The following is a 10,662-nucleotide window of genomic DNA, read 5'->3' as shown; positions in this document are numbered from 1 at the left end:
ATCTACCTCATCCCCATCTTCTGTGTCTATCCCAGTTAGACCTCCTGATCTTGCACCTACACCATCTCCACCTCCGACTGAAGCTAGACCATCTTCATCTCATGTTAATGCACTTGGACCATCTCCGATACCTACATCCACCCCATCTCCATCCTCAATTGATGCACGTAGATCGTCCCCAGTACCTACATCCACACCTTCCCCATCCCCGCCTATGGACAACATGCCTACTGATGAAGATGCTATAAATTTGGCGATGGAAGACCCTCCCCTTAATGATTGACCTATGGTTACGCTAATTAATAGAGCGTAAGTATTACAAAATTTATATAATTATCATTATATATGATACATCACATGATATTTTACTATTTTGATTAATTATCTTTTATATTTAGGTTTCATCCATCTAAGGTTGTGGCAAAGGCTGTCACTTTGTCCATTAGGCAACAATTTGGTCAGACTTGACCTACATGGAGAGCGATTCTAAAAGATCATTAGGAACTTTTTTTCCAGCGTTTTAAGGTAAATTATTCTTCTATTAATGAATTAGTTCAAAGGTTGAAATGGATAATAATGCTATTTTTGTATTTTAACTGAAATTATAAAATTTGTATTTTTCTAATTGTGTACAATTTCATTACTTTGTTATACTTTAGATAAAATTGATTTGGAGACCCGAGGAAGAGAATGAAATAAAAAAAGCTTTTAACTCGAAAGCTTCTCATAGACTTTCTGAGATGTTTAGGGATGCCCAAAATGAAAATAAAAGGCCATATTGGATCGAAGATTGTGTTTGGAACGATCTATTATCACATTGGAATGCACCTGAGTATCGTTCCAAATGTGCACAGGCCAAAAAAAATTGGGCATCTGAAAAGGGTGGGTGTATGCACACAGGTGGTTCTATCAGCTTGCAGGATCATGCCATTCGCTTGGTATGTACATTAAAATTATAATGCATAGTTGTTTATACTTATTAGTTTACCACTTAATGTTTATTTTTTAATGTTTGTTAATAGTCAGAGGAGCTTGGTCAATCTGTACATGTAGATGAAGTCTTTCAGCAAACTCATTTACGAAAGGATACTGGTCAATTTGTCGATGATAGATCTAGACGGACACATGTGAGTCCATTGTCTCGCATATTTTTTTGTTCTTTAAAATGTTTATTATATTTATGGAATAATAATTGTTTATGAATTACAAGAAGAATTTGAGGCTAGACTATCTCAAGCCAGGTCTGATGCTGCATCAAGTGTTGGTGAATCCCAACTCACTCCCTTAGACCTTGCTGAAGAACAAAGACTTGGGAGTCGGTGTTGGGTTGCAGTTGCAGGACCAAAGCATAATGGACGCCTTTATGCTACTGGAGACCTTGCTCATACTTACAAATGTGGAAATGACAGCTTCATGCAGCATACACATGGATCTTCCAGTCATGCTGAAGATGCTGCAGAGATTAACCGCCTAAGGAAGGAGCTGCGTCAATCAAAAGAGGAGATACGCATTTTTCAGTCAGTAGTCCTTCAGTTCCTGCCTCCAGAGGCGCAGAACATTATTCAACAACAACAACAACAACCTCACCAACAGCAAGCAGTTGACCAGTAGGACCAGGCAGAAGACCAACAGGACCAGGCAGATGACCAGCAGAGGCATTCTCCTGATGATTATTTTGACTACTGACTTAGTAACCCAAAATTACTATTAACAATCGACATTGACATTTTACACTATGTTTTTTTTACATATATTTTCAATTTAACTTCATGATTTATTTTACCCTATGTTTTGGATTTATCAATTTCATTATTTCCTCAACTAAAAGTATGCATTAATTCAAATATTCATGCTAAATAATGTAAATGCATAAAATAATTGCTAAATTATTAATGATAAAAAAACAAAAACAATAGAAATAATATATTATTTACAAAAAATATATTTTCTGACGGAAATTTGTGACGAAACAATCCGTCTGAAATGATCCATGAGAAATTTGCGACCACCAAATCCGTTGGAACTTATCCATGGGAGATTTTTGACGGAAATTCCGTCGGAAAGGATCTGTGGGAAATTTTCGAGAAAACTCCGTCGAAAAGTGTTCTTGGGAAATTTTCGACTGAAAATATAAGTCTGAAACTTCCGACGGAAATTGCAAGTCGGAAATTTCCCACGGATTATTTCTAATAGAATTTCCGTCGAAAATTTTCGACAGACAAACAAATCCGTCAATTTATATTTCCTATGACCGTTTTTCCAACGGATAAATTGGAAACCTTTAATTAGCAACGGATTTTTAGTGATACCGACGGATTTTTGCCGTCGGAAAAACACTATTTTTTTGTAGTGCTCTCATCCCTAATATGCCACTATTCTCCCCTCTTTTTTGTAAATATATACACAAAATTGTTGTTTTTTAAGTACACTTATATAAATACCTATATTACTCCTGAATATAATTCATTATGGGCACAGAATATACCATCATTCCTAACCAAGAAGCTAACATGTATTCCCCTATTGAAACAGGAGTCACAGACAACATATAATTTGATAAAGGCATTTGCTAAAAGTGAATGAATTGACTTTGGAAAACGATTCTGCAAACCCATCAAAGATACCAAGCAAGCACACAGAATTGAAGGAGACCATGAAACATGAAAATGCGCCACAGACGGAAAGACTATTTGAAAAAACGCATAGTCTACGAAAATATTAACGTGCAGGAGATTGACAACTGAGTGGAAGTGAGTAAAATAAAAACCTTTGTTTCATAACTTCTTAATAGTACTAAATTAAATGGGAAATAGAGTGAGCTTTTGATGACATTACCTGTAAGCGTTTTTCTAGTAGTGCCAATAAGAAAAAAAAAACAATGGAGAACATCAGTGTCTAATATTAATACCTATCGAGTAAAAGAGAAAATTGAGGAAATAATAATAATAATATATGTTAATTAGAGTATATGATATTTGAAAATGTCCACACATATTATCATTTAAAAATATATATCACGTTAAAAATTATTTGAATTGATTATAATTGAGTAAAATATATATTTTATTTTTTTGGTTAAAAATTATAATTCCTGAATTTAATTATTTTTATGATGTATATAATACAAAATTATTTTCATTTAAAAATATTAAGCCAAACAATTTCAATTGATTGTTGATAACTGCGAAATTTGAGTTAATTTGATAGTCAATTTTGGCTAAGAATGATTGTAATTTCTTTACTTTACTATTGTTTTTAATGAAATAATAAAGAAATTAATATCTTTGCATTTTTTTATTAGCAGATGTTAAAAGAAGAAGATTTCAAGTATTTTAGAGGAAAATTGATGCAAAAATTGGAAGAAAAAACCTTGAAGAAAAATGGGAAGAACTGAACAATTGGCTTAGCGCGCCAGACAGTCCCAGCATGCACTCTTGCTTAGCGCACAACACACACTTAGCGCAAAAAAGGCCCACAAAGAAGCTTAAAGGCACACTTAGCGCGAAAAGCCTGTGCTAAGCGTGAGGTCGCATGAAAATTAAGTTACCTTAGGCCTATAAAAGGAGTAGGAAGCAGAAGGAAAGGGACACGACCCACACACTAGGTCTATCCCTTAGGGGAAACCCTTTCTCTTTAGTCATTCCCCCTTTTCTTGTTATTAGTCATCTATCATCTTCTTTCATCCACATCAACCCCCTAAAGTGTACAAGTCTCTCATGACAATAAGAGGTTAAACCCTCATTAGTTAGGGCCTGACAGGCCTAAAAACCAAATTGTAATGCTTCATATCTATCAATGCAATCAGATGTTTTCTTTCCTATTATCCTTTCTTGTTTTAATTTCATGTATCATTCATTCTTACATCATCTATAGGAGTTAGTCGCTCGGGAGAGGGTAATCCTTAATAGAAATAGAAGGAAGGTCTTACATGTATCAGTTTTAGGGATTAGTCGCTCGGGAAAGGGTAATTTCTAATAGAACTCAAAGGAAGGGGTACCTTAATAAAATCATTGCTAGACATAGAGTGATTGCATTATGCCCATGCATCAAAGCAAACATATAGAATTAGAACTTCATGCATTTTATCTATTGAATTTTTGCAAAGACATATGAGAGATAAGTAGGTAAGATAGGCTTGTCATCGTGAGGAATCGGGAGCAAGTATTTCAATAGATGTGAGTAGGAAAAATTCACCAAATTGATAGAGAAAAAATCTAAAATCCTATATCTTTGGCAAATAAGGCATGCTAGGCCCCAACATCATTGCATTATGATTCCATCTTTTCACATTTAAATTGTTATTTGTTTTTTCTGTTACTTTTTTTCTCTGTCTTACTCCAAATTTCACACTTACAATTATTTGTCTGTGTCTTCTTCTATTTCTTCTTTTTGCTTAATAATTTGTTAGACAAGTGGCCTCAATAACTTAAGAGGGGGGGGGGGGGAGGGAGTGAATTAAGTTTAAAAAATTTCTCCTAACAAGTTTTAATTCTCTTGTTAAAAGAAATATGCAGAAAAGAAGTAATAAACAATTTACTTGATGCTTCTTTAAATATGCAAATTAAAATTAAATTGCAATAAAGTAAACGAGTTTAGGGAAGAGAGGATTGCAAACTCAGTTTTATATTGGTTTGACCATGCCCTGTGCCTACGTCCAGTCCTCAAGTAAACCACTTGAGATTTCCACTAACTTGTAAATCCCTTTACAACTTCTGAACTACCCAGGGATACCCTTTCCTTGTGTTCAAAAAACTTTACAAATCAAGAGACCCACTGCCTCTTGATTAATAATAGATTGCTTTGAAGTACAGAAGATTATTTTTCTCTCTTTTAGAGAAGAATGATACAACTTGAAGAACTTATAAGAATCCTTAATGATTTTGCAAGTGTTTGGCCAAAGATTTTCTTGTGAAAGGATAGGACAATGAATGTTCTAAAAAACTTTGAAGAATTTCGAACACAAGTCACATATTTATAGGCCTTTGGTGACCTTTTAAAAACTTGTGAAGAGTTGTGACTTTTCAAAGTTATTTTTGAAATTTCCTCAATGATAATCGATTACAGATATGTGGTAATCGATTACACAGTTAATTTTGAGGAGTCATGACTCTTCAGTTTGAATTTCAAAACTTTTCGTGACTGGTAATCGATTACACAATAGTGGTAATCGATTACAGTTTTTAAAATTCAAATTCAAACTTTCTTGAAAGTTGTTTAAAAACCATTTTTGCTTCTGGTAATCGATTACCAGAGAGAAATATATATTTTTCAAAATGTAATATTTACTTAAAAACTTTATAAGATATTTGAAAACTTAAGTCTTTTAAGGCCAAACCTAGCCTTTGCAACATTTTTAAGAGATTCTTTTAACATATAAATGATTATTTGTAAATCTTTTCTCTTGATTTCTTGATCTTGACTTGAATCAATGTTGAATAGCTTTAATCTTTTGACATCATCAAAATCTTCATATAGCATATGCACTTACATAATTGAGTTTGCATCACTTAAGTACAACCAAAGTCGATGTGGATTCAACACTTAGACTTTTATTTTAATCTTTACTACTTATGATAAAATTGGTACACTTACCTATCTATTAACAATTGTATAAAAAAATACTATTTTATATCACATAAGAAGCAAGATAATAATAATTTTTTAAGTCTATTTGAATTCAAAATGTAGTAGTCCTATTCGACTCGAACAAGATTATCTCTACTAAAAAAATACATACATTTGTTTTCTCTAATTAACATTTTCACATATGTGTGGATATTCAAATATGTGAGGTCATTCAAAATTCTCATTGGAGCAAACATTAAAACTACCTTATTTTGATGCTTAACTTTATCTAAAACATTTCTTATCTTCTTTCCATAAACTGGACGAATTAACGTATGGTAATTTTATTTGCCTGGCTAGGTTGATGAGATGGTTGTTGGGTCACCGGCATGGCTCTGTACGCTAGAAGTCACCCGTACATCTGTAATTATATACTAGTATATTTTAGCTTAGCGTGTGGTGCAGATTTGTGACTTGTGAAAACTCGTACGAATGAATCCCAAGGTCCCAATTTATTTGCTGCTCGCTCCATATTAAATCATTTATAGTTTAATAAGGTAAGGTATATCTGTATATGTCAAATATGTTTTTGCATTAGTTATTATATACTATTTACAACGCTCTACTGCACAGACCTATTCTAACGCAAAATTAAGTGATTTGCTGCTGAAGTATTTAATTATACCGAAGAAGAGTGATTCTCAACATATAGAACTACGTGTATTTAATGTTTTTAATGCAAACATTAAATGTCTCCACTACCACATTCTTCATAAGCAAGCTTAAGAGAAGAAATCTATCCAGACACAACAAACATTATAAATTACTAGTGAAGTTTTTTAGATTCTTTAACCATGAACGTTTGCAGTCCTAATATTTTTCAAATGTTAGTTATTATGGATTTTGATACTTATATATGCTGTGGAATTTATTATATGCCATGCAGAGGTCTCGATGGCATTTGTTGAAGAAAAGAAGATACCTGAGGTTTACGCCTATTGAAATCAATTGTTATATTATTGTTAGGACCTCGGAAGGATGAAGAATTGTGCAATACAATTTTGTGTTAATAGTCAGTCTTATTCATATATTTGGTATTGAAACTTTTCAGATATTGAAGACATTTCCAAATGCATGAAAATATCTAAAGAGTATGTTTCATTGATTCTCTCCATTCATTCCTAAAATATTCATATATTTGGAAAGAAGCAATTACCTTAATCTATTGATTAATTAATTTTGTAGCACTTGTGAGCTTTGGAAAGGTTACTCCAGAACAAAAGCAAGAAGTTTAAAAGTTTGGGTTAGCAATGTATTCATGGGATGAATTTTTGTAAGTGGTGCGTTATTCATTTGACACATTATTACTCTTTCTCTTATTATTAGCTGGAAAAGTTCACTGAAAATATGCTCCTTCTATAATTACTTTGCAACATCTGCAATAACTCTTAACACACACACGCACACCCCATAAGAAAATAATATTAATGATATATTCCTATCGCTATCCAACATTTCCTTGTAAGTGGGAAATTCTGTTCAATTCCATACTTACATATGCACATTTAGGGCATGCTTACTTTGAGAAACGTTTCCTGTTTTTGTCTTCTCTGCTTCCTGTACAAATTTTCTATAGCAGGACACAGGTTAAAAATAGGATAACAGTTTTGTAATTATTAAAAGTAAAAAGAAGAAATAAGAACAGAAATTTTTTTCTCAAGGTAAACGGATAAAGTTTCTATCTTTCAGCTCAGAAAAGGCCAAGAAAAGCAATGTGTTAATGGATATTTACTGGTTTCATTTCTCAATCCTCATTCCAGTTTTTGATGTCTAGAGCAGGGTCATAATATGAGTTTTGATCTTCCTGTTAAAAAGAAAAGTGATGTGTGTACAATAATGTATACGAGTGGAACTACTGGTGATCTCAAGGGAGTGTTGATAACCAATGAAAGCATTATTACACTCTCAGCTGGGATTCAGCAATTGCTGAAGAGTTGTAATGAAAAAGCTAGTGTTGGTATTTTGAGAGCTCTAGTCTCTAGAAATGTTTTCAGTTTTAGGATAATGAATATTTTGCTATCCTCTCTTTGACTTACCCTCCTTTTTCCTGCTTGCAGTTGAATGAAAAAGATGTATACCTATCATACCTTCCTCTTGCACATATCTTTGATAGGGTCATTGAGGAAACAATGATAATGCATGGTGCCTCAATAGGTTTTTGGTGTGGAGTGAGTAAATGTGCCAAATCTTTCATTTCCGAATGAAAGCTTGATATGATTATCGAGCTTTCGATTTGACTTTATCCCAAGAATAGTCAAATTTGTGCTGACATTAATGTGAACACAATTTGTGCAATGGCTGCAGGATGTCAGATTGTTACCGGAAGATATTGGAGAGCTAAGGCCGACCATTTTGGTTGCGTTCCCGTGTGCTTGATAGAGTGTACAATGGTAAGCTTTTGCCATTGTTACAGTTATTGATCTTTTCTAAAATAATGTGATGTTTAACTGCTGATTATCAAAATATGATTTCAGGAAGGACACAAAACTACTCTTTAAATTATTTTTTAGTTATTGGAGTAGTCTTTTTTAGTTAATTCCCTTTCTCTTTTTGAATTAATGCATTAAAAAATTCTCAATCACAATCTGATATACAAGTTTGACCCAAAAGATTTCTTCAGGGAGCTTTATGAAACTGACAGTGTTCAATTTCGCCTACTCATATTAAGTACTATATATGTTTCTGTATGTCATTGCTATCTTGGCCAAATCATGACATACCCTGTAAAACTTAAACTGTATACGAGTGTTCCTATCCTATGTCAATCAAATCAATTCACACAAAAAGGTCATTTATATTATTATTGGTTATATACCAAAATTATTGTTATCCCTCGCCAGGCCTTACAATATTCTGATAAATATTGATTTTTTTTAGCAAGTTGCATAACATGACTAAAGGACAAAATCATGTTGAGGCATCTCCACTATTTGACAGAATTGTATTTAATAAGGTGGTGAAACTTCATTAATTTTAATTGTTCCCCTCTGCCTTGTTAGGAACAGCAAGTGTAGCGAAATTGCTGACTAATACTTTTTGTAACTTGATCAGGTAAAGCAAGGTTTAGGGGGGTAATGTGCATATTATTTTGTCTGGAGCAGCACCTCTATCTAGACACGTGGAAGTTTTCCTACGAGTGGTGACTTGTGCTCATATCCTACAAGGATATGGTACGCTGTTGTTAAAATTTGATCAATCCTGTTCATGTCATACTATCCTTGTTTTCGTTTTGAATTTTTTTTATATAAAAAGAAAAAAAATCATTTAGATGAAGAGGAAAAAAAAAAACACATGCAATTAGGAGGATTAGACATCTTTCATACTGAACAAAGGGGAAAAAAAGTAATCAATGGTGCAAAATTTCCCAATCCTTAACTGAAGAGAAGTTTCACAGGCTTCTCTCTAATGAGATGGTTAATTCAATTTTTTGTTGACCTACTCTTTCCGCAACACTAGATTTTTGTATGGTTTCAGGTAGCCAGCAGCTTGTGTCTCCGGTGAAGTGGATATATGCTGTGCTTCCTAAGTTTAATCTGCCTTCAGATACTACAGAGGAGGAGTTGAGGGCATGGTTGAGGGATGGATCTGTATTATGCAGCATTTTGGACAATCTTGTTCCTGGTTGTAGGGGTGTCCTTCATTGTGTTCTATACTTGTTAGTGCCTTTCTTTTGCATGTGTGTAGTATGCATAGGTTTAATGTTTTTTGTTTTTTAATGTGCAGACATTAAGTTAGAGAGCTTGTTTATTTCATCTTTTGTCACACAATGAAGGAAAACCGCCGAACAATTTGATTGTCATATCTACTATTTTATGGTTGTGAGGTTATGTATACTTCAGTTTCTTTCTTTGATGTTGAAAGTGGTACACTTCTATGTACTTCCTTAGGCTGTTGGACTTTGTCTAATAAAATAAACTGGTTGTCCCTCTTGAAACATGACACTCAAATTCCATTTTTCTTTACTACACTTTGTAAGTTTTGTCCTAATAATTTAATCTTGTGGCCTGAGAATGTATGTAGGGATCCATGGTGCCTGTGTTGCAGAGCCTTGAGACTCTGAAAACTCATTTTGCTTATAATGCTGTACCAGAAAACATAGATGTTAAGAGAAATTAACCGGAGTGGTCAACTATTGGCACCAAATCTGAAAAAAGGAATCCGTTTGGCATTGATGTTGTCAGTTTTAAGTAAGGTATCACAAAAGGAGCTTGTAGCAAAATATTGATAGTGGTTAGGAAAATAATTAAATCATCACATTCTATTTACAGTCAATATTCACTCCATGATGTCTTTTGGCTTTTTCTGACACTACTAAATTTTAGCAGTTTACTTTGTGTATTTTATTTTGGAACCCCTCTGTTTTATTTGTATGCCTATTTCTACATGGTACTTGGTTCTGAATCTTCTGGTTATTCTTGTTATTTGAATAAATTGGTTTGGTATTTTGTATTGAGTTGACAAAGTTAAAATCCTCAAAGGTTTATCCTTTCGTTAATTTGTAATTGATAGGGTTTGGTTGAAGGATGTTATGATGGGGAAGCATTCCTTTTGCAGTTCTTCTTGTCATTGTAGTTATAGGTATTGTATATATTACATAGTTTTTTTTTATAAATAATCTGATTTACTTCGATCAAAATATCTATACATGTCTATAGGAGAGACATGCTGAGATTTGGAGTGTAGCCAAACTTATATTTTGCCTTGGACTATTTATGTTCTTTTTGGAATACAGCATTAGTCATTCTAATACAAGTTGTATCAATTTATTTCTTAAGACTGACATGATGCAATTGCTTTTCCTTTTTGTCTGCTGGCTGTCAGTGATGATCGGCAATCTCTGTAGTTTCAGAATTTGAATGCAGAAAAACAAAATATATAATTGAAGGTGTGTAACGTTATATTATTGGAACTTCACATTGGGTATCTAAACTAAATACTTTTGAACTCGTTACAGGTTATTAGAGGTGGGAGAACAATTAAAATTTCAATATTTGATATTGTTGTTGGTGATGTTATACCCCTTAAAATAGGATATCA

At 33.2% G+C, this 10,662-nt stretch overlaps 1 protein-coding gene across 1 annotated transcript; it reads left to right on the top strand.

Moving 5' to 3' along the window:
* Positions 1-740: 740 nt before the first annotated feature.
* On the top strand, positions 741-1,611 carry LOC102665631 (uncharacterized). Its single transcript, XM_006592989.1, has 3 exons — positions 741-938; positions 1,023-1,092; positions 1,211-1,611. The coding sequence occupies exons 1-3, from the start codon at positions 741-743 to the stop codon at positions 1,609-1,611; spliced, it is 669 nt and encodes a 222-aa protein (XP_006593052.1).
* Positions 1,612-10,662: the final 9,051 nt, after the last annotated feature.

This window comes from Glycine max, chromosome 12 (assembly GCF_000004515.6).
Source record: "Glycine max cultivar Williams 82 chromosome 12, Glycine_max_v4.0, whole genome shotgun sequence".
In the NCBI taxonomy this organism is placed as follows: Eukaryota; Viridiplantae; Streptophyta; class Magnoliopsida; order Fabales; family Fabaceae; genus Glycine; species Glycine max.
The sequence above is the reverse complement of the archived record's forward strand: the minus strand, read 5'-3'. Positions and strand labels throughout refer to the sequence as shown.

Coding starts and splice junctions, on each gene's coding strand:
- LOC102665631 (XM_006592989.1), top strand. CDS start 741: ATGTTTAGGGATGCCCAAAATGAAAATAAAAGGCCATATTGGATCGAA. Junction 939..1,022: donor AGGATCATGCCATTCGCTTG/GTATGTACATTA, acceptor GTTTGTTAATAG/TCAGAGGAGCTTGGTCAATC. Junction 1,093..1,210: donor TCATTTACGAAAGGATACTG/GTCAATTTGTCG, acceptor ATGAATTACAAG/AAGAATTTGAGGCTAGACTA.